Here is a 25,785-nt window from a genome sequence, read left to right as displayed (position 1 = left end):
GCGTCACAGGACAGCGGTTAATCGCCTCAGCAACTTCACGCGTGTGAAGCGCCATTTACAGGCATTTCCCTAAATAGCCACAGGTCAGACTTTCCACCAAAGTAAAGAGCTTATTAAATACGAAAACGATTATTTATTTTTGCTAATTATTATTTTATTTCAGTTAGTTTTTCAGTAACTGGGTCATTCTCTAATTTAGGGTACATTTCATGTCAGCAAAAAAGCACAAAAGCACTGTCCTTTCTCAGTGGAACATTAAGTGTCTCAATATAGTATATTAATTCAGTGTTACATATCTGTTATCTGCAGAGCTTAAATATTAACTGTTTTTACATTTTTTTAAATTAAAAACATGTTTTTACTTCAGAGTTTGTCAACTATGTTACGGACAAACAGGGTGTTATAGAAACCATTCAATTCAGTCTTGCACTTGAAATTAAATGCAATTTAGAAGGCTCTTGAGTCTATTTCTGCCACACATACAATTGTTATTTAAAAGGATTTTCATAATCAACCTTTTTTTAAAGATGAACATGCAATGCGTTTATAACTGTCCTTATGGACCAGGATGTTTTTCACCATAAATCTCCATTAAAGTTATTTTTGATCATTAAAAAAGATGTTATAGTAAACTCGAACCTATGCAAATAAGTAGAATGCTTAAAAATGTCAGAAACATCAATATTGGCTATTTTAACTTTAAAAATCTAAGTGTAACCTAGGTGACAATGAAAATCACACGGTTGACACTAGTAACCTAGTTGACTGGACATATTGTTAACCATGGACAACATTTTATTCATGAGACAGAATTTAATTAGCAAAGTTGCTTTCGGTGAAAACCTCTTTTATTTTAAATGTAGAATTATTAAACAGTACAGAAATGCACATAATTCCACAGAGAATACATTGAAATGCACACTAACAACAAACAAACAAAACTTTCAATTCACAAAGACATGTGATGTAAAATCATCCTTTATGCATTCAAAAATCTGAAATGATCAAACACTACACACATAAATTCATGGGAAATTGAATATAGAGTGATCAGGAAATAGCTAGAGGTCAGAGGAGAATGGGCTGACTGATTCAAGCTGATAGAAGAGCAACTTTGACTGAAATAACCACTCGTTACAACCGAGGTATGCAGCAAAGCATTTGTGAAGCCACAACACGCACAACCTTGAGGCGGATGGGCTACAACAGCAGAAGACCCCACCGGGTACCACTCATCTCCACTACAAATAGGAAAAAGAGGCTACAATTTGCACAAGCTCACCAAAATTGGACAGTTGAAGACTGGAAAAATGTTGCCTGGTCTGATGAGTCTCGATTTCTGTTGAGACATTCAGATGGTAGAGTCAGAATTTGGCGTAAACAGAATGAGAACATGGATCCATCATGCCTTGTTACCACTGTGCAGGCTGGTGGTGGTGGTGTAATGGTGTGGGGGATGTTTTCTTGGCACACTGTAGGCCCCTTAGTGCCAATTGGGCATCGTTTAAATGCCACGGCCTACCTGAGCATTGTTTCTGACCATGTCCATCCCTTTATGACCACCATGTACCCATCCTCTGATGGCTACTTCCAGCAGGATAATGCACCATGTCACAAAGCTCGAATCATTTCAAATTGGTTTCTTGAACATGACAATGAGTTCACTGTACTAAAATGGCCCCCACAGTCACCAGATCTCAACCCAATAGAGCATCTCTGTGATGTGGTGGAACGGGAGCTTCGTGCCCTGGATGTGCATCCCACAAATCTCCATCAACTGCAAGATGCTATCCTATCAATATGGGCCAACATTTCTAAAGAATGCTTTCAGCACCTTGTTGAATCAATGCCACGTAGAATTAAGGCAGTTCTGAAGGTGAAAGGGGGTCAAACACAGTATTAGTATGGTGTTCCTAATAATCCTTTAGGTGAGTGTGTATATATATATATATATATATATATATATATATATATATATATATATATATATATGTGTGTGTGTGTGTGTGTGTGTGTGTGTTCAGTCCATATAAATAACATAGAAACAATTAATGATCATGATATGCCATAGAGCACTGATGTAACTTAGTTGAAAGATAGTTGACCGTAACTTAGTTGACCATAACTTAGTTGACAATTTCCATATTTTTTCCCCATAACAGAAATGGTGGACCTAGCCTAGCTAACCACATGTCATTTTTTTGAGCAGGTTAATGTAAGAATTCAACACAAAATTTCATTATAATAAATAAAAAAATTTAGCCATGACGATGTACATAACATAGTTGATGGTTAATAATACGGCCATTGACAATATGCTTTTCTACATCAAATATTGAAAAAACTGAGAGGAGACTCACCATGGTGTGTTTGAAATGGCCTCCACAGAGGAAAATGATATGACATGGTGCTGGTCACATGGTCTTGGGACAAACCATTTTTGAGTTGCTGGGGGAGGTTTTGTTCGTAACATAGTTGACCAACATTTTGTGGACACGAATAAATTAATATATTTTAAGTATTTAAATAAATAACTTATATTTGAAACTATTATTTTCCTTTAATATTAAGACTTTTGTAAAAGATTGTAAAAAGAATTGATTTATTTTAATGATTTTAATGGATGTTTTTGGACCCTCAACTTTCTCACATTGAAATCGGACATGGACAAAACTGTACATTTAGGGCCATAATGACACATTTTAAGCAAAATGAGGAATATATTGCACATATTGTCTGTGTGATGTTATTTCATGAAGCAAGTTTACACATAAAATGCAATTTGTTTGAAGAAATTTGACTGTATAAGTATATTTAACATCAGTGGACATGCAGTGTACCCTAAATTATAGAATCACCCAACTGTTGTTAGTTTCGTTTCGTTTTAGTTTTTCATTTATTATGAATTTCTAATTTTATTTCAGTTTACGAAAATGTTTTTTGACCAATAGTTTTAGTCTTAGTTTCAGTTTTCGTTTACGAAAATAACCTTGTCCCACACTGATCACATGTGTACGGCTTCTCTCCAGTGTGGATTCTCATGTGTTCTTTAAGGTTTCCTTTATGTGCAAAACTCTTCCCACACTGATCACATGTGTGTGGCTTCTCTCCAGTGTGGATTTTCATGTGTCCATCAAGGACTTCTTTTTGTCTGAATCTCTTCCCGCATTGATCACATGCATACGGCTTCTCTCCAGTGTGGATTCTAATGTGTTTGTCAAGGTTTTCTATTCGTGCAAAACTCTTCCAACATTGATCACATGTGTGTGGCTTCTCTCCAGTGTGGATTTTCATGTGTCTTTTAAGGGTTCATTTTAGTGCAAAACTCTTCCCACACTGATCACATGTGTGTGGCTTCTCTCCAGTGTGAATTCTCATGTGAAGTTTAAGACTGTGTTTGTATGGGAAAGTCTTTCCACACTGAGAGCAGGTGAAAGATTTTTTGGCTTGACTTTTCTGTAAAAAAAAGTCTATCAGCATGTGAGGAACTTGATTTTTTTTTTCCAGTTTTGACATGATGTTCTTCCTCCGCTTCACTCATTTCTTCACTCTCCTCGTTCTCTCCAATCAGGTCTAAAAAGAAAGTAAAATAATATGTAACAATTGGCAGTCTAACGGTTAATAAACCAAACTGCATGCATCTTGTAGAAGTTACTGAGCTACACCCCAGGGGTTGGGATCCCGCCCGGACTAAAATAGTCTGTATATGAACACTTTTTTTCAGATCAACAAAAAAATCTTGGAGTGCTGCTTGCTGGAAGGACCTCCGTTTAGTAATCCCAGAAGGTGCTCTTTGATTGGGTTCAAACTTGCAATTATAGAAAAATTATCCAAGGTTAAAAATGATAAAACGCCTTTGTTTAAACATGGCTCACTCTACAAACATTAAAAGAGACTCAAATTTAGCTTCCCTCCAAGTGACACAAAACTTCCTCAACCACACCGAATGGCCGAAATGCATCAGTGTGCAGTGTTTTAGTCACTTTTAATGTTTGTAGAGTGAGCCATGTTTAAATAAAGCCTTTTTATCATTTTTGAACCAGAGGAAGTACCTTGGATATTTATTCTATAGAAACACTTATTATATTCCTATCGCAGTAATCAGTATTAGGCAAAAAAAGGTTTGGAAGATGGTTTCATGATGTACATGTGCTCATTATAAAAAATGTTTTGTACATTTTGAACAAAAAGATTTCAGTCCATCCACTTTCCAAACGACATGTTAATTTTCAGTGTAAAAAAAGTACTGCTGTAATGATTATGCATTATGATGAATTTTGATTATTTTTTAATAAATCAATATTCAATTTTCCATGAATTATCTTCCAATTATTTTTTCTTGACTCAAATTCCATGTTTTTGTAGTGAGAACTATTGAATATACTTGATCAACTACAGTCGTAGCCGCGGGAAGATATTTTACGAGGGGGGTGCTGGGGGCGGGGCTTAATGGACGGGGCTTGATATTGTGGGGCAGTTTTTTTTTAACAAAATCCTAATAGTAAACAGCCCAAACAAAAAGATGAACATACAAATGAATGAGTACAGAGTTGGGAGAACGCATATACCTTATACTCACTCAGGAGTGCCGGTTCATACAGAAAGCATAATCTTTCAAAGCGAAAACACAAGACGCAAGACGCCAAATGCGGGCAGTGCGCAAGGTCTCGAGGCGCGTTTTAGGGCACTTTCACACTAGCACTTTTGGTGCGCACCCGGGTTCGAATGACGTCAGAGTTCGGTTCGTTTGGATGATGTGAACGCTGTTTTCCGAACTCGGGTGCGCACCCGCGAACCGTACTCGAGGCCGCTTAAAAAGGTGGTCTGGGGTACGGTTCGCTTCTGATATGAACGCAATCGTACCAAATCGCGGAAGTGAACCGCTATTGATGACGTATAATGTGGTGCGTGCCTGCGTGCGTGTGTGTTTAACAACTGCAAAAGGGTCTATACACTTACCTTGACGAAAAGCGGGATTGATGCACTGCAAGCAGAGAGATGATTTCTGCTTGCCTCCACAAAAATTGTCTTCGGCGGACATCCCGCTGTCTTTGGAACGGTTTTAATACTTTTGCGGCAGACAGACGCAAGTGTGTTTCTGTATCTTTTCTTTGAAACCAAAACCAAAGGTTAAAAAAAAAGAAGAACAAATGTGAAGCGAGCAATTCTATCCATTTTGACGCCTTTTCATAGCGGTTACCAAGCAACACGAGTACGCGCCAGCTGCAGCTTGATGACGCAAGCGTACTGCGGTTCAGATACAAATAATATAATGTGAACACAGTCCATCGGGGGCAGGGGCAGGGGCAGGGGCAGGGGCAGGGGCAGGGGCAGGGGCAGGGGCAGGGGCAGGGGCAGGGGCAGGGGCAGGGGCAGGGGGAGGGGGGAGCAATCGAACTCGGGTTCGGAACAGGCAATCGAACCAAGTGTGAAAGCACCCTTAGTTGAACTTGTTTTAACTTGAGTGCTGCGTTTTGAGAATCCTGTGTAATGCGTGAGACGCGAGTGCAACAGTTAAACACAAGTAGTGCGTTCACACTGAAAAACAATGGAAAAGTAGCAGAGTGGAATGGTTGGGGTTCTGTGTGAACAGCCCCTAATGCCAATGAATGCTTTAATCAATACATCTATATTTAGTTTTTTCACATTCATTAAATTAGTGTCAAATCAGTTCTGAGAGCAGGTCCTCAACCAGTGTCACGACATGCGATATCGGCTTATTGCCTTATGATATATTCATTTCTTTTAGAGTCATAAAACCCTATTCAACAACATATAAAAACGAAATAATCTTTAGAGTAATTTTATAAAGGTTGAAGGTGTTCTTAAAAAACAGGTTGAAAAACAAAAAGTTAAATTCCATTGTGAAACAGTTGTCGTCAGCACCCCTAGTTCCCGCGGCCATGACTGCAGTTATCTTACATATTAACATTAAAATACTAAATATTTATTAGCAGTTCTCTTAAATGAAGAATTAAGAACAAACACAGACCTCTTTGTTCTTCCATATCTTCAGGCTCCATTCTGCAGGATTCTGGATCACTCATGTTCTTTCATAAACACTGTCTTCTTCACTATTAGGCTGACATGATTATTTCAGCATTTATTGGTGCTGTGGGAGGAGCTTCAGTGAAGATGAATTGTTGTGTAGTAGGAACAGCAGATCTGCCAAAAAAAAACTAGTTTCAAAGAGTCATCATACCTGGCAATAGAGACACACAGCAACAGCGTGGCTTACAGGTGCTTCTCAGAATGGTTTGCCAATTCCCTTTAAATACCCAAATGGAACAAAAGAGCAATAAACATTAAGCACCCAAATAGTTGTGCAGCTTTTGTCAGACCTTTTCTTGTGCCTAAATGGTCACGTCTGATTTTGGGGGATGAAGACAAATGGTTATCAAAGATCTTTATTGGGGCAACTCCTGCATCAGATTAACAGTTTTGTTTCCTTTATTCTGGCCTGTTCTGCTGATGCGGGAATGAAAGCACCTTAAGTCACACCTGAAGTATGTACATTGACCTCCAACAAAACGTCTGGAGACAGTATTTATGAGATTTGCATGACTGAATGAGAGGGTGTGAGGAGTTGGGAACGACGGGGTCGTCTTATTGAGAGTGTTTTATTGTAGGATAAAATTCTTGAGATCAGTCTGAGGAGAAATCCATTCTTACACATTTTAAGCATTGTGTTTTGTTTATCCATCTACGAAAATGTAAAGTTACTGGTTTTGCTTTTACCACAAATTCACATTCAATGCATTTCTATTTTGTTCCGAGATTCAATCTAATATAAACATTTTAATAAATGTTTACCCTTAATTTTATTTGCTGCATGGACAAATACACAAAGAAATATAGAAACATGCCAATAAATCCCACAGTTAATGAATAAAAACCTTTTAAAAAAAAAGTATGAATAAAAAATTGTTAATTCATAAATAAATAAAGTAATTTGTAAGGAATAAATAACACTTCAACCTGAGTTCAACGTTGTGTTTTTGATAGAAAAAGAGTTCAAGAATTTTTGATAACAGGTTTTAGAATTTTTTAGTTTTTAATGTGAAACATGGTTTATCACAGACTATAATGAAATAAATGCTTTTAAGATACCTTGTAGATATGAAATGTGATGATCATGTAGAGTTTGCCTCCGTTAACAGTAACACCAGTGAAATGAGCTTAAAGTGGCAGTTTACAGGCTATTAACAGCATAATGAATGAGCTGAAAACAAGATCTATTGACATGAATTAAACAGGCTTTTCAGGAGCTGTTAATAGTGACACTCCTGAAACAAACCTTACAGGATCATAGCAGAGATTTGACTTCATTATAGGCCTAAGTGTTTGGGGTAGGAAAAACTGCTCTGTTGTAGTATCATTTTTCACAACGTGAAACAAATAAAACATAAATTATACATAAAAACAAATACAAACGACACTCATCTTTAGTCAGTTTTTTTTTTTGGTTAATTTCTGTGTTGGAGACCAGCTCTAACCATTACAGGTAAATAACTATCTTTCAGCATCATAATATGCAAATAGTTTGATTTTCTAATAACTGCATTAATAGCAATAAAGGAATTAAATCATTAACTTACCATTTTGTATGTGCAATGGCAATGGCAAATTTAATGTTTCTAGTTCTAAGATTTCTAAAAGTTCTGAAACTTCATTCACATTAATCTATATGTTCACATTTGTATCTCCTGTGGTTTGTCACAGGATCGGTAAAGTATTTTAGCATTGATCCTTCATGCTGTGGGGGGAGCTTCACTAAAGGTGTATTAAAAATTTTACAAATAATTTTTTAATTAAATTACATTTTTTAACACAATTAAAAAGATCAAAATGTATAAAATATGAATAATAAAACAGAAGAATAAACTCAGAAATAAATGTACAGATTTATAAGCACCAATTAACACTTTAATTGAGTTCAACATCATATAGCTGAGTTTTTGTTCATTGGCTTTAGAATTTTGTTGTTTTTACATGAAACATGGTTTATCACTGACAGACTATAAAGAAAGAAATGCTGTTAAGAGATATCTTAACAGCAATCAAAAGCAGTGATGGTGTAGATTGTTTCAGTCTGTTGACATCAATGAAATAAGTGAGCATTTGCATGTGATTAAGACATCATCATAATGAGTGAGGTCAAAACATTGAGATGCAATAGAGGCATTTCAGCAGCTGTTAATAGTGACACTTATCTCACAGTCTCAGTCACAATCTGAGACAAAATTGTATTGATATACACAATTTAAAATGTATAACTACAAGTTTGAATTGCAAAGGTAAAGCCTAAATGTCCAAAGAGAAATAAAGGCAGACATTAAAATCGCAGCAGCACTACTACCCCTGACATTATGCACTGCCTGTAACATTATCACTGCAAAAAACGAAAGAATAATATCCATCAACATTTAAATAACACAGAAAATCATTCAGGTCTTACATAGACATCATGTAACAATACAGAAATTACTCCATAATACTAATACAAACTTTTATGATTGTGTAAATATCCGAAACATAGTGAACTGCTTACATTAAGACTCGACTCAAGAGTTAGTGCCATGTTGACATCACAGCGTAGCGAAAATGTACATTATTCATTCTGCTCCAAATGTTGCTCCAAAAAACAATAACATACTTGTTCATCCTTAAGAACATTTTGTCTTTTCCAAAAAAAAAAAGTGGGTTTTTTTTGTTTGTTTTTTCTGCTTTTACAATAATATGGTCTTCTCTAAAATGAAATTACACTAAAGAACTGGTTCTTTGAATAAGTACAGTTTTCTTTACCTATGAAACACTTTATATATAAAAATCTTTTATGCATTTGAGGAGCAGAGAATGTAAAATTTTAGCTAAATGAGAAAAAAAGAAAAAAGAAAAAACAAGCACCCACATAGCTACCGCTACAATAATCTTAATAACATTTAAGTTGATGCAAACATGACAATGGACTGACTGCCTCAGATGCAGCCGTTCTAATGATGAAAAACAAATGATGGACAAAAACTTCCTAACTTCATTTGAGCTTGATTTTAGTAAAGTGTTAATAATATAATGACACATATGATCACATATAAAGCCACAATATCAAATTTTACATCAATTATTACAAAAATAATTTAATTGTCAAATTACTAATTTTACTCCATTGGAGGAAAGCTTGGAGAACCCATGTGCAGTTTATTGATAATCCAAAATAAGTAAATACAAAACAAAGACTTGACTTGGCATGACTTGAAACCATAAACTAAAACTTACAACATGAACTAAAAACTCGGGTTACAACATCAATACAAGACAAAGATGCACAGCAAACATGAGGGCTTAAATACACACATGGACTATTCACTAAACAAGACACACCTGTGAACATGATTAGACAATACCCAATGACAACATGACACATGAGACTAGGGAAGCACAAGGCCGAATCACATGAGGGCAAGAGAATCGCGTGACAAGACAAGAAACATGCCTGACATGAAACATGAACCAAAAACCAAAACTAGACATTACAACTGGCACTAAAATAAGTAAAATAAAAGAAATAAAAATGAAATTTGTGATTTAACTCTGCCACAGTCCTTTACTGTTATTTCATACTCCGCAAACCCTAAGGCCGTGTGTCCACCAAAGCATTTTTAGCCAGCTGAAAACGCTAGACGCTCTGCTGAAAATGCCTGGCTGTGGGCGCTTGAGAGCGTTTTGGCAGCGCAGTGTTTTTTCAGTTCAGACGCTTCGTTGCTATGATACAGAATATCCGCAGCACAGTTTACTTGTAACTGAGTTCGCAGATAATTTGTTTCATACTAAAAAATTATTTTTCATTCATTTTGTTTGGTTAGCTCTGCTGGTTGATGTCGTTGTACAGAAAGAATGTTGTGACAGTTGGTCGGTGTGGTTTTAGTCCCGTCCCTCCTCCACTGTGATTGGTCGGTTGGGTAAAAAGTGACAGTGATGAGCACAGCGTTTTACCCAAAGTTTACCCATTCTTCAACTCTCGGTGACCTGTAAAAAACGCCGAACGCTCAGCACTTCAGCGTGAAAAAGACGCTCAGCACCTCGTTACGGTGCTGATCCACTTGTCCGACACGACTGTTGCGTGGTGTCGCGACCCCTCCCCACATTGGTACGTTGATGGGCGTTAACCGCTATGGGCGTGGTTTTGACCGAGCGGGAAATGTAGCGTATTAGAACAGAGGACCTGCGAGAGACTTCCCTCCGTCTCCATATGCTCTACTTCTATTGGATAGACGCGTCGCGTTTAACGGACTTCATTTGCATAAAGATGGGCATCGGCCAGCTTTTTGACGCGCAGCATTTTTTCAAATGAAGCGCCGCCTTCCCGGAATGCTTTGCGGGTGCGACAAAGTCGCTTGACGTCACCCATAGGAATATAGTGGAGCGCGGCGCGACAGAAGTGTCGCACGGACAAGTGGATCAGCACCGTTACGCTCATGGCGTTTAAAAAACGCGGCGTTCCCATTAAAAAAACACGCCAGCCGCGTAGAAAAATGCTTTGGTGGACACACGGTCTAACAGTCAAAATAATTAATTGGTTTGAGTAGGACAAACTTAAATTAAACTAATTAGTTCAGTCAAATTAGAGTATTAGCACTTTCAGTGCTAGTTCACAGAACTGATAAATTTTAATTAAACTAAACTGTTTCATTGTTTTGAGTTTTATGAAATTATTTAAATTTAGACGAACTTAAGCTTAACTGAAATGGCTGTGATTTCTATTTCCCAGCATGCTTTGCCCATTGCACTCAAAAGTGAGAGTAAATGCAAAAATGTATTTATTTTTTTTGTGCAAGATTAATGTTAAGTTGTGATTGTTTTGTTACGCTAATTTAGAATAATTTCTGTTAATGTTGGTTTTAGGATAGTTACCTGGTGACAAGTGGTGAAGCGGCTTTGCTTGAGAGCAAATATGTTTAAAAAAAAAAAAATATTGCTGCACTCAAGCATTGCAATACAAAGCAGTGTTAGATTGGATAGATCTAGACATCAAATATTAGCTCCAAATTCCTGCCAGAAGATATCCATGTCTGTCCATGTATTTTGTCTGGTATCCAAAACCAGTAAAACTTGTCAACAGAAAGTCTTGTCTGGTACCCATAACATTTATTAACAGTTTTCTATCAGCCTGAGAGTTTGACTGAGAAAGCCAGGGAAAAGCAAAAGCAGGAGACGAAGTGATGAGAATAAAAAGAGCAAAGTTTATTGAATAATCTTAGTTGCATATGCATCAATGCTCAGACTTCTTCTAAATGTCAACGTATCAATTCTAAGACTTCATACAATTCCAACAGGTGTCGTCATACCAAAGCAAAAACAATGGAAAATGACTTTCACAACATCGTCCTGTGACGTTAAACACCTTGAATCTCTTATCACACAATAATAAGATTAAACAACTATAGCATGCATTGCAAGAGCAAGGAAATAAAAAGGTAATAAAAATATAGAAAAACATAAAATGAAAAATAATGATAATATGATTAAAAGCTAAATCAAATGACAATTACATAAATGACTGAATATTAATTATTATAAAATGTAATAGTATAAAAAACAAGAAAATAAAACAGATGTATGTTTGCTTTTTTTTTTTTTTTTACAATTTCTTCAAAACCATTTTACCTGTACTCAAAATCATACACACATCAATCGATAATATAAACACTACAGATTATTCATTAGACACTATATCAAAGAAATTGAGAACACAGCATCCATAACATGTCACAGAAAAAAAATGTATATTGCATACAGTGAACTAATTTTAAAATTATGTAAAAAGTAATCGCAATGGAGTAAGGTGAATATATTGTATAATGTACTGCAGGTCTAGTATTTTATTGATTCTGTCCACAATGTTGTCTCTTTCCAAGCAAAGGGAAAAATCCTCTGGACTGACGGATTCAGCCTTGACAACACTCTTTTTCTTTCTAGTCCTCATCCTCTTCCTCCTCGTCCATCTATTACATGTATTCTTTCACCTCTTCCTCTCAGATTGTTTCCATCCATTGTTCAAATCAACCGATCTGCCTTATATTTTGTACAGTTGGTTTGATCACATCATTAGAAACAAGTGAGAACAAATTTGAGTCGTTATGTGTAAATAACTGTCTTAGTTGGTTTGACTTGTTCCCGCCTGCGTTTTGCAACAAATGCAACAGTCCAATGTATTTTAGTGAGCGAGTATGTTAAGAGTTTTGCAAAAAGAGTGCATGAGATTTGCAAATAGTGTCTAACTGCCTGAACTTGTTCAGGGTTTTGCAGAAAGAGAAATTTATTCAACAAATTGGTTTAGGCCATTGAGAATTTGGTTCAGAGAATAGGGTTTAGTGTCTTAATAACTGTGAAAAACTGTAAAGTAACACACACGGGTTGCTTAGATCCTTCAGCAGTTGGCATATTGGTGACGTCTGAGGAGGACAGAAAACCAGAAAGACATTCAGTTTACTCGAGGTTTAGACATTCTCAAAACCTGAAGGGATATCCTTGTTTTATCTATTAGCTTGAATGGGTATAACTAAATATTTTAACTAATTGCAAAAGCTGAATAATCAATCAAAGGCTACTGATTAATCTGTGAAATAATCAACGAACAGTCGATTAATCGTTGCGCTAATTTTTGATAAAATCAATTATCAAAAAATATGTTGATGCAGGACTACACAGCATCACACCTGGAAGTACAGCATAAGAAATCTAACTTCTTATTGTAATTTTAGGCATGCATTTTCTTTTTATGTCCGATTAGAGTAGATAAATGAGTGAAACTCTTTCCACATGGATGGCAGTGATACGGCTTCTCTCCACTGTGGATCTTCTCATGTATTCTCCGATATTCTGACCTCTTGAATCTCTTGTCGCAGTGTGAACACTTGTAAGGTGTTTCAGTAGTGTGAACTGTCTGATGCACTTTCAGAGCACCATCTGTAAAAAAACGCTTCCCACACTCGGCGCAAACATGATCCTTCACACCACTGTGTCGTTTCTGGTGTATTTTTAATGCAGTCATATTACGAAAACCCTTTCCACACAGGTAACAGACGCAAGGCCTCTCCTTTGTATGCACTTTCCGGTGGTCCCTTAGGAAATCTGGCCTAAAAAATGTTTTACTACATTGGTCACAGTTATATACTCGTTCTCTAGAATGACTAAGCAGATGTACTTTATAAACACCTGACTTTATGAAACTCTTTCCACACTGATCACATGTGTGCAGATTCTCTCCAGTGTGGATTTTCATGTGATCCTTAAGGGCTCCTTTTCGTGCGTAACTCATCCCACACCGATCACATGCGTGTGGCTTCACTCCAGTGTGGATTGACATATGTTCGTTAAGGGTTGCTTTATGTGCGAAACTCTTCCCACACTGATCACATGTGTACGGCTTCACTCCAGTGTGGCTTTTCATGTGTTCGTTAAGGTTTCCTTTATGTCTGAAACTCTTCCCACACTGAACACATGTGTACGGCTTCTCCCCAGTGTGGATTTTCATGTGTACATTAAGGTTTCCTTTATGTGTGAAACTCTTCCCACACTGATCACATATGAATGGCTTCTCTTTAGTATGGTTTGTCATGTGTACGTTAAGGTTTCCTATTTGAGTGAAACTATTTGTAGCCTGATCGTAGGTGTACAGCATCACTCCAGTGTGGATTTTCATGTGTACATTAAGGTTTCCTTTATGCGTGAAACTCTTACCACATTGATCACATTTGTACGGCTTCTCTCCACTGTGGGTTTTTATGTGTAAATTAAGATTTCCTTTTTGTGCAAAACTCTTCCCACACTGATCACATGAATACGGCTTCTCTCCAGTGTGGATCCTCATGTGATCGTTAAGGTTTCCTTGATATGGGAAACTCCTCCCACATTGATCACATGAGAACGGCTTCGCTAAAGTGTGTATTTTCCTGTGCTCGTCAAGGAGTTTTTGTTGTGCAAAATTCTTCCCACAGTGATCACATATGTACGGCTTCTCTGCACAGTGGATTTTCCTGTGTTCGTCAAGGTTTCCTTTTATTGTGAATATCTTATCACACTGATCACATGCATACGGCTTCCCTCCACGATGAAATTTTATGTGAAGATTAAGATTTTGCTCGCATGAAAAACTCTTTCCACACTGTGGGCAAGTGAAACTTGTTTTGTCTTCTCTGTTCAATGAGGGACTCACGGATGCTTCTTCAGTTTTGATATGATGTTTATCCCCACCTTCAATCAGTTCTTCAACCTCCTTGTTCTCTTCTATCAGGTCTAAAATGAAAGTTAAAAAGTTATAAAAGTTTTGATTTTCAGCAAATCATTAAAAAAAAAAAAAGTGAAATGTGAAATTAAAGGACACGAGAACCCTGACACAATAGTAGATAGTCAGTACCGATACCACCAAAAGTACACAATAATCGATACCAAAGTCAATACCACAATAAAATAACAAATAAATAATAATACTTAAACATTAACTTTGGGGAGGGGGGGCATTTTTATACATTTTTTAAAACGAAATACAACCCCAAATCAGAAAAAGTTGGGACACTGTACAAATTGTGAGTAAAAAAGGAATGGAATAATTTACAAATCTCAAACTTATATTTCATTCACAATAGAATATAGATAACATATCAAATGTTGAAAGTGAGACATTTTGAAATGTCATGCCAAATATTGGCTCATTTTAGATTTCATGAGAGCTACACATTCCAAAAAAGTTGGGACAGGTAGCAATAAGAGGCCGGAAAAGTTAAATGTACATATAAGGAACAGCTGGAGGACCAATTTGCAACTTATTAGGTCAATTGCCAACATGATTGGGTATAAAAAGAGCCTCTCAGAGTGGCAGTGTCTCTCAGAAGTCAAGATGGGCAGAGGATCACCAAATCCCCCAATGCTGCGGCGAAAAATAGTGGAGCAATATCAGAGAGAAGTTTCTCAGAGAAAAATTGCAAAGAGTTTGAAGCTATCATCATCTACAGTGCATAATATCATCCAAAGATTCAGAGAATCTGGAACAATATCTGTGCGTAAGGGTCAAGGCCGGAAAACCATACTGGATGCCCCGTGATCTTCGGGCCCTTAGATGGCACTGCATCACATACAGGAATGCTACTGTAATGGAAATCACAACATGGGCTCAGGAATACTTCCAGAAAACATTGTTGGTGAACACAATCCACCGTGCCATTTTCCGTTGCCGGCTAAAACTCTATTGGTCAAAAAAAAAGCCATATCTACACAGGACCCAGAAGCGCAGGCATTTTCTCTGGGCCAAGGCTCATTTAAAATGGACTTTGGCAAAGTGGAAAACTGTTCTGTGGTCAGACGAATCAAAATTTGAAGTTCTTTTTGGAAAACTGGGACGCCATGTCATCCAGACTAAAGAGGACAAGGACAACCCAAGTTGTTATCAGCACTCAGTTCAGAAGCCTGCATCTCTTATGGTATGGGGTTGCATGAGTGCGTGTGGCATGGGCAGCTTACACATCTGGAAAGGCACCATCAATGCTGAAAGGTATATCCAAGTTCTAGAACAACATATGCTCCAATCCGGACATCGTCTCTTTCAGGGAAGACCTTGCATTTTCCAACATGAAAATGCCAGACCACATACTGTATCAATTACAATATCATGGCTGCGTAGAAGAAGGATCCGGGTACTGAAATGGCCAGCTGCAGTCCAGATCTTTCACCCATAGAAAACATTTGGTGCATCATAAAGAAGAAGATGCAACAAAGAAGACCTAAGATAGTTGAGCAACTAGAAGCCTGTATTAGACAAGAATGGGAAAACATTCCTATTCCTAAACTTGAGCAACTTTTCTCCTCAGTCCCCAGACGTTATAAAAAGAAGAGGGGATGCCACACAGTGGTAAACATGGCCTTGTCCCAACTTTTTTGAGATGTGTTGATGCCATGAAATCAACTTATTTTCCCCTTAAAATTATACATGTTGTATTCTGAATAAAATATTGAAATTTGAAACTTTCACATCATTGCATTCTTTTTTTATTCACAATTTGTACAGTGTCCCAATTTCTTCTGATTTGGGGTTATACAATTATCTCACCAAAATGTTTGCTCTCTTAATGCATTTATGTTTTAGGAGTTTTTTTTTTTTTTTTGCAATAGTCCGTAATAAAACAAGAATGAATAAACGAAAGTAGCATAAATAAATACAGTAGAATAAAGATACAAATTAAACAATACTGTATATTTTCAGGTCGGTCTAACAGAAGTATTCAAGTAAAAATAACACAGAAATTGAATAATTAAATATAAAATAACTCGGCATAGTCATAAACAATCCTTTATTGATTATTCCTATTCTTAACCCTAATATATTAATTAATATATTAATATATTAATCCTATTATTTTGTTGTTTGATTATTATTATTAATAATAATCCAGACATCCAATTGGAGAAAGTAGCAGGTTTTAAAGGCTGCAGTCACCAAGATAAAATAAACACATAAACCCATAATAAATGTCATATTTACCTGTGCCTCTACCTCTAAATACAGAAACTTAATAGTTATCAAACAGTCTGCACTGCATAAATTATAAATGTACTCAATTCTGGTGCACTGTCTATGTAACCGTGTATGTATTTTAATGTTAATGAGTAATAGGCCACGACAATCTGACACTCGCGAGAGGCGGCTACGTGTGCGCGCTTTGGTTGAGCACGCACTGACTGAAGACCGTCTCTCAGAGAGCGTGCCAGTCCTTTATAGTTTAAAATCACTAGAATTTATACATTGGCATGATATAAAACAATGTGCGCTAAAGTCTTGTATTGCACAGTCCAGCTCACAAAATCAATGTGGATACTATGGATGTGAAGCCAGATTTTATACATGAAGGGGAGATTTTATATGTGCGTCAGGTTTTTGGACAAGAAAGACTTCTGCATAGGATGCATCCGTGTTCCCTCGCTCATAGCTCTTCTGTAAGCTTCCTCATCTCTCGCTCGCTTGCGGTGCAATCAGAATTGAGATGTCCTTCAAGATAGTTAACTTTGTTTTTTGGTGTCACAGGCTGGAGGACGGAGGAGCGAGAAGTAAAGGAAGCATCAATTTGAGTAATGAGAAGCACCCATACTCGGTTGTTTGAAATGAATGTAAACAGTTCAGAAAGAAAACGCGTGTGTAACAGTATGTTGGATCCATGCAGCTCTTAAAGTGACCACAGCCTAAAAAACCTACTGTCCTGTCTTTGTCCTTATTGTTCATCTAACAACAAAACTAACACTGCTCTTGACTGAATAACTTTTGTAACTTTGATGAAGGATTAATCTATATTCACTTTATACAGTGAAGACTATGCAGTGTTATGTTACAATATATAACTTTATTCAATTTCTGTACCTGAAAATTGTGATGTTTCACTAGCATCTAAAAATTTTGAACCACTGACCCAACGGGGCCAGCAGAAAAAAATCCTTAACATTGAGTTTTTCTAAATATGCGATATGCTATTAAATTAAAGATAATATATGATAGAGCAATCAAATGAACCGTGAAAGTAACAGAAGCTTCTACAAAACATTTCAACAGGCATAATTAGGCTGAATAACTAAATTAAAAATATATTTGCTAAACTAATTTGATTCATATTCTTTGGCGTCTCTACCCAATATTAATTACAAATGCAATGAATTGCAGGGATTGGTCCCTGGTATCGGCAAGTACCAAAAACTTAAGTATTGGTATCGGACTAATTCTGGAAAAAGTGGTATTGGTGCAGCCCTAATTTAAAATAAACAAATCAATTAATCAATCAATCAATTATTGACAAAGTACACAAAAAAAACAGTGTTCGAAACAGTAAGTTTATAATAATAATTTATAATTGAACGGTCGGGTTGGGAAATGTCACATCAATCTTTGCGTAATGATGTCATGTACATAAACATGAAGATGAAATATTTTCAAGAGATGACAACAACTTACATAGTCATCATAATACAAACAAGCACAACATACAAACAAAATAAAACATTTAACACATCATAGGTCTCTCTCTAATTTGGAAAATTGTACGACTGTACATACGGCAAGTTCTGGCTACGCGCACTAGTGTTGGCAAAAGTACCGACTTTGGCACCAATTCGGTACTGAAATTTAAAAACTGTGACGATACCAGAATTTCCCTCTAGTATTTTGAGCACTGTTTAACAAGTACTTAACACCTCTGATTGGCCATTGTGTTCACACACTAAATATACACTCACCTAAAGGATTATTAGGAACACCTGTTCAATTTCTCATTAATGCAATAATCTAATCAACCAATCACATGGCAGTTGCTTCAATGCATTTAGGGGTGTGGTCCTGGTCAAGACAATCTCCTGAACTCCAAACTGAATGTCAGAATGGGAAAGAAAGGTGATTTAAGCAATTTTGAGCGTGGCATGGTTGTTGGTGCCAGACGGGCCGGTCTGAGTATTTCACAATCTGCTCAGTTACTGGGATTTTCACGCACAACCATTTCTAGGGTTTACACAGAATGGTGTGAAAAGGGAAAAACATCCAGTATGCGGCAGTCCTGTGGCCAAAAATGCCTTGTTGATGCTACAGGTCAGAGAAGAATGGGCCGACTGATTCAAGCTGATAGAAGAGCAACTTTGACTGAAATAACCACTCGTTACAACCAAGGTATGCAGCAAAGCATTTGTGAAGCCACAACACGCACAACCTTGAGGCAGATGGGCTACAACAGCAGAAGACCCACCGGGTACCACTCATCTCCACTACAAATAGGAAAAAGAGGCTACAATTTGCACAAGCTCACCAAAATTGGACAGTTGAAGACTGGAAAAATATTGCCTGGTCTGATGAGTCTCGATTTCTGTTGAGACATTCAGATGGTAGAGTCAGAATTTGGCGAAAACAGAATGAGAACATGGATCCATCATGCCTTGTTACCACTGTGCAGGCTGGTGGTGGTGGTGTAATGGTGTGGGGGATGTTTTCTTGGCACACTTTAGGCCCCTTAGTGCCAATTGGGCATCGTTTAAATGCCACGGCCTACCTGAGCATTGTTTCTGACCATGTCCATCCCTTTATGACCACCATGTACCCATCCTCTGATGGCTACATCCAGCAGGATAATGCACCATGTCACAAAGCTCAAATCATTTCAAATACGTTTCTTGAACATGACAATGAGTTCACTGTACTAAAATGTCCCCCACAGTCACCAGATCTCAACCCAATAGAGCATCTTTGGGATGTGGTGGAACGGGAGCTTCGTGCCCTGGATGTGCATCCCACAAATCTTCATCAACTGCAAGATGCTATCCTATCAATATGGGCCAACATTTCTAAAGAATGCTTTCAGCACCTTGTTGAATCAATGCCACGTAGAATTAAGGCAGTTCTGAAGGCGAAAGGGGGTCAAACACAGTATTAGTATGGTGTTCCTAATAATCCTTTAGGTGAGTGTATGTCTGTGATTGGCTACAATGATCAACGCTTCAAAAACATGTCTTCAGAGAGCACTTACACGGATACACACGGGAGAGTTTGAAAGCAGGCATCTATCAGTGGATCCGTCTATCAGTGGATATATTAGGGATCCAGTGACAGACGCCTGCTTTCGAACGCTTCCGTGTGTATCTGTGTAAACACACATTACCAAAGCCCACCCCCAAAACACTGGATCAGACAGGTAAGATCTAACATTTGCTATAGTATGCAAAATTACCAAATAAAGCAATAATTAAAAACAGAAAATGGCTCTCTATTATCCTTGCATAACTACTATTTAACAATAAACAGCCAAAAAACATCCATAACATTAACAATTTGATGTTGTCCATAAACACATATACATCGTAAACATGCAACAAATAATAAACTCATCACGAGATCAACACAAACACCAAGTAAATACAGAATAGTACTAGGCTGACGCTCATCATCAAGGTTCATCATCACAGTGTTTCTTACAGTAAGGCGTAAGAGTCTGAGACGCCAGTAACCTACACGCATGTAAACAATTAAAGTGCATATGTATATTGAACACACAGGAGAATATATTTATTTAATTGAATCACAGCCTTTGTGATCTCACAATAGCACTATGCTATAGTATGGTTTTTAAACGTTTTTAGTACATTGTGCAGTCTTAGAAAACAGTCTAATAATGCAGTTCATGGATTCTTGTCCGTCGAATACATCACTTCCGGTATTTTGTCCGTTACTCGATAAGGGGAAAGTGCAATCGAGGATTTTATAAAATTGAGTACTTTGATTTAATCATGGAATACACAGTGATGTCTATGCAAGCGGCAATAACAAACTGTTCAATTGTAATTTGACAACGTGTTTTATTCATATCAGATAAACTTTGCGTAGGTAACTTAAGTTTACCCTATTCTTCTCCCAGTTCACCAGCCACTTACTTTTATGTATTTGGGGAGAAGTAGATGAACTTATGTGTTGTAAATCTGACAGATCCGATTCTCTGAAGTAACATGGCGGCGCCCATCACGTATTATAGAATTAACATGACCATTATAAAAGGTATTTAAACGACAAAACACATTCACTTACAGGTATTCGGCAATTGGAATATCAGATGTTTCAAAATCTAGTTTACAAGATTGTGAATATTTTGAATAAAAAAGGAAAAATTAAAAGCGATACATCAGTCATACAGCTCTGTTGTGTCTGCGGTGTGTCACGTGATAAGCATGATGCGTCGGCATGGAAATAAGATACTCAGCTAGAATATTTTAAAATTATGTGTGAAAGGGTTAATTAAGTTATTTCACAGCTCTTATGATTTTCTGACTGCAATCACTGAATCTGATTAACTACTTTAAGTATCATAACATTACTGAAGAATCAAAAATAAACACCAACCTATTTGTTCTTCAGTATCTTCCTCCTTTATTCTGCAGAACTCTGGATCATTCATGTTTTCAATTTTCTTTCACAAACTCTACTGTCTTGACTTTAGGCTGGTGGGAATATTCCAGCATTTACTGGTGAATCGCTGTGGGAGGAGCAGAACAGCTAATATCAATGATGCTGTTATTAATTCACACACTTAAAGCACAGTGTTTGCGTTTATCTACCGAACTATCGAAATATAAAGTTATTTAATTAGTTTTAACAAGTTCACATATTCTACATATCTATATTTTGTCTGTGAGTCAATCTTATTATATTGAAGATGCTTTTGAGCAGCTGTTAATTGTGACACTCCTTATTTAATTAACCACAGTTATAATAACTTCTATAGAGCAGTATATGTCCAATGAACCTATAGTTTATGACTTCAGCTAGTCATTGCATAGTCATAAAAAATAAAAATCATACAATCAACTTGCTGATGTTTTTTTCTAAGGACAGAAACGGCTCTTTAAATACAATGAAAGAGCATGACAAAGCAACATTTTTATGTTTACAATGTAAAACTTTCTCCATATTCAGACTTCCCTCTTGCAATGGATTTAAAGTAACAGCTGCTGAAAAGCCTCTTCGTGTCAGAAATAGATATTAATGTTAAAAATAACAAACAAAAGAAAAGACCTATTCCTAATAACTACCCTCACAAGATCATACTTGGCCTTTTGATCAAGTGACATATCAGTAAATACCATTGTTGCTCCAAACATGGAAACAATCATACAGACGAACATACAAAAACACACAATAATCTCTCAGGTCATAATTAATTTAACATTGGTTCCTCACATCTGCTAGGCTATGTTTATGTCAGTCAGCAAACGCCAGAAATGACGCACAAATAGCTCTGTAGCAGATGAAAAACTTACAGAAAATACACTGTAAAATGTTACTATAACAAGCTGCGCGTTTTTTATATAATTGTATAAACACACAAAGCACCGTGAACTGCTTACCTTATATCAAAAGGCTAACGCTGTGATGGCGATATTAGTGGCGACGTCTTCTTCTTGTTTTATGGCGGATAGCAGACACCACGTGCATTACCGCCACCTATAGCCCGGGTGGACCATTGGCCCAGTTTTTTATATTTGTTCTACAAAAAAGGTATGTACATTTCTTACAGTATACTTTGTATTATATTACCTTTGCATAAAATAAATAAAAAACAATAGTTAGCGCTGCTGTGGGGGTGTGTCTAATACAGCGGCTGTGGGAGAGACGGGGTAATATTGACATATGCAGTTTGCTGTTTGATAATGGCAGCATATAAAGCCAAATTTTCTTTGAAAAAAAAGAAAAAAAAGATGGTATATCTGGGAAAAATAAAAACTATATTCATGCCTCTGCTATGCTGTCTCTGTACTAGATACAGTTATTCCACGCAAAACTACAGAACCACAGCTTTCCAAAGAGCCCAATCACTTGATTATAGGCCCAAGTATGTAAGAACAGTGCAAAACCGTATAGAAGGACAGTGGTCGCACTGCAATTGAAAACAGCATTTAAGATATTTCCCATATTCCCCCATCATGCAGATCACATAGTCATGCATTGCATTTGCTCTTTTTTTTAAATGCATTGATTTTAATATACACCTGCAATGCGGCTGAAAAAAGCACATCATCAAAAATATTTCAATGTTAACATGTAAAATAATTTTCTTGTTTGTTCTGACCATCAGTTGACCTCAAATCACCCATCTAGGCTGATTAGTAATTGAGATAAAGCCATGGCAACCAATTTGTAAATGACCCTTTTCCCAAGGTCAGATTTAAAAAGATTTTTAGTCTGTTATTTAGTATTTTTTTATAGTTAGCATATTTGAACTGTACCAGAATCCATATAAAAAAACCAAAAACATTTTGCATAAATTTTGTTGGTTTAACCCTATATTGACCCACCTATAAGGACCTGACGGCCACCATTTTTTTTTTTTTTTAAAGGGGTCATATAATGCCATTTTTGCACAAGCTTTAAATTAAAAGTTTGTAATATACTTTAATTAAAAATTCTCATTAGTATTGTAAGAAAACACAAATTTTACCTGGTCAAAAACAGCTCTGTTTTCAGCACGCCGTTTAAAGGTGCCCTAGAATGGATTATTTTATTATTTTATAATGTTTCCTGGGGTGCCCTTATAATGTTAGTATGTTTTTTAGATCAAAATTTGTTATAATTTAGAAATAAAAGGCATATTTCCTAGCCTGATTTCATCCCTTGATTTGAACACTCTGTTTGAAGGGGCGTGTCTGCTGCAAGACTGCAGTGTTGTTGCCCACTGCTGTGATTGGCTGACATGCTTGCATATGAAATATCTGGCATTACATATATATATATCAAAAAGTACCGAGAAGAATACCGTTAAAGTACAGGATCGATAAGCAATATCTGTAAGAGTAGTAATACCATTAAAACCTTAACGATTCAGATGTTCCAATTCGATTTCGATTCGCAAGCTTTCGATTCTCGATTTTAAATTAATAACAGGAATGATTAAAATGATGCGCAAAATACCATGGTGAAATTAGAGCCCTGAATATGGAAAAAAAAAATCGATTTGTGGTCCCTAAGAATCGATTTTGAATCAACCACATTTTAAAAAACGATTAATCGAAAAATCAAATTTTTTTGCCCTATTTACATACAGCTGTAAAACTTGAAAATCAGTGTTTCCCACACAGACTAATTTGTGGCGGTGCGCCACAGGATCAACACCGGCTGCCTGGCACATTGCGTTTCGTTATTCATTTTAAAAAAAAATTAATAGTGTTAAAAGAAAATGAATAACTCTCCCTCCATTTCTCTCAGCCGCCAAAGAAAATTTTTGTCCTGCTAAAGCCATTTGAACAGTGTGATGTGTAGACGACTGCTGAACTTGTGACAGGGCACATGTTACTGTTAGAACGAGTAGAGAGAGAGAGAGAGCCCTGGCCGCGCGCGCACTCTCACCGTCTTCAAACTGTCTTGCTCTCTCTCGCTCCCTCAGCAGGGACGTGCACAGGGGGGTTGCTCAGGTTGCCCGGGCAACTGCCCATATGCCCTTCTCGACTCACGTTGCCCTTCCAAGGGAAAATAAATAAATAAATAAATCGTACAATGGATGCAGAATTTCACGTAGACCTAGATAAAAAAACAATAATAATTCACAAAGCCTCATTCACTTCCATTCGGGCACCGAAAGTGAAAGTCAGTAGGGGAAGGGCAAACTCTGTTTACGTGACTGCAGCGCTGCACGCGACCGGTGTAGCAGTTACCATACGTACCATCAGAACTGAATACGAGCAAGAAGCACAACTGAATGTACGGGAAGCCAAAAGGTTAAAAAGGATTGTATTTTTTCCCGAAATTTAAGCGTTTTCTAAAAATATATATATATATTTTAAGTGAGTTTTTCCCCATCTGTCAATTCAATCCAGATTATTTATTTTCAAATTTAAAACAATTAAAAAAAAAACAACAAAAAATAATAAACAATAATATGAGGAACTCTTTTAGCCTCGGCTGCGTCGCTCCAGTCTGCAGCTGGGCCCGGAGGCGCAGAGACCAGAACACGAGGAGTCAGGGCCTCGTTCCTCGTCTCTCCCCCTCCCCTTGCCACCGGGCAGCCCGCAGCAGAATGCCCACAGGCCTTCTCTGCCATCTGCCCCCCGGTGGAAGCAGGGTGGTGTCAAGTTCCACGCCCAGACCCCGCTCTCGGATTCTTGCGTCCCTTGCTGCGTATGGCGCCCAACGTCGGTGACCTCCATCACCCCTCCGGTGCCAGGCGTGGCGGACCGCCCGGTGGCAGGTCTGCTATCTCTAGTAGGAGTTGCTAGTAGACTGGGTTTTTTTTCAAGTGGTCTCTACGGTGACCCATGATGTCACGTGCAGTTCAGCTGTGTCTTCCCATTGACAGACTCGTTCTGTCGTCCCTGTTAAGTACGCTCCCACTTCCCTCGGACTGGGACCACATCAGGGACTGCCATATGTTTCACTATCCCACTGGGCTAGTACATATGTGTATTCCAGGCCTTCCTCAGGCAGGCTGGGGCTTCTGGAGCGCCCCCCCCTTTTTTTATGGGTTAGGGCACGCTTTCCCAGTGTTATCCAATATCCACTGAGCGGGTCTTGCGGAACAGCAGTGTGATTCCCTAGCTAGCTCCCGCAACTTATTACGAGAAACTGCTGCAGGGTAGCTCAGCTGGGCGCTGGAAGGGGCTAGCACCATGGCATTTTATTAGGGAACCCAATTCGTCAGGGAACTTCCCCGACGACACGTCGGAGTTCCCAGGACGAAAGGGAACGTCTTGGTTACGTATGTAACCCTCGTTCCCAGAGTTCAGGGAACGGAGACGTGTCGTCCCTTCGCCATGTTGCTGTACCTTCGCAGAGGACTGGACACCATTCGGCTCCTCAGCGAAAAGCACTATGCATGCGTTGCTTCCGCCTTTTTATACCCACGCTGGTAGGCGGGCTGCGGAATGCAAATCCTGCATGCCAATTTTCATTGGCTCGTTTTAATTCACTCGTAGGCAATTGGTCTCCCTAGCATGATCCCAATTCATCAGGGAACTCCCCCGAACAGGGAACGAGGGTTACATACGTAAATGAGACGTTTTATTTACCTATGAAACACTTTATAAAAATCTTTTGTGCATTTGAGGATCAGAGAATGTAAAATTTTAGCTAAATGAGAAAAAAAGAAAAAGAAAAAAAAGAAAAAACAAGCACCCACATAGCTACCGCTACAATAATCTTAATAACATTTAAGTTGATGCAAACATGACAATGGACTGACTGCCTCAGATGCAGCCGTTCTAATGATGAAAAAAATGATGGACAAAAAC

The 25,785-nt window shown here is 37.6% G+C and overlaps 1 protein-coding gene across 2 annotated transcripts; it reads right to left on the bottom strand.

The window, feature by feature from the left end:
• Positions 1-11,217: 11,217 nt before the first annotated feature.
• Positions 11,218-22,059, bottom strand: LOC311085642 (uncharacterized protein). Of its 2 annotated transcripts, none has more exons than XM_084118197.1 (3): positions 21,913-22,059; positions 20,909-21,041; positions 11,218-14,295 (listed from the first exon to the last, which is right to left on the bottom strand). In XM_084118197.1, the coding sequence occupies exons 2-3, from the start codon at positions 20,961-20,963 to the stop codon at positions 12,758-12,760; spliced, it is 1,593 nt and encodes a 530-aa protein (XP_083974323.1). In that variant the 5' UTR covers positions 20,964-21,041; positions 21,913-22,059; the 3' UTR covers positions 11,218-12,757. The 2 variants fall into 2 exon arrangements, with proteins under 2 accessions (XP_083974323.1, XP_083974324.1); XM_084118198.1 differs by having other exon boundaries at positions 20,909-21,061; positions 21,913-21,972.
• Positions 22,060-25,785: the final 3,726 nt, after the last annotated feature.

The sequence above is a fragment of the Abramis brama genome, assembly GCF_963993115.1.
Source record: "Abramis brama genome assembly, chromosome: 6".
Lineage (NCBI taxonomy): Eukaryota > Metazoa > Chordata > Actinopteri > Cypriniformes > Leuciscidae > Abramis > Abramis brama.
This window is presented reverse-complemented; position numbering and strand designations above follow the sequence as displayed.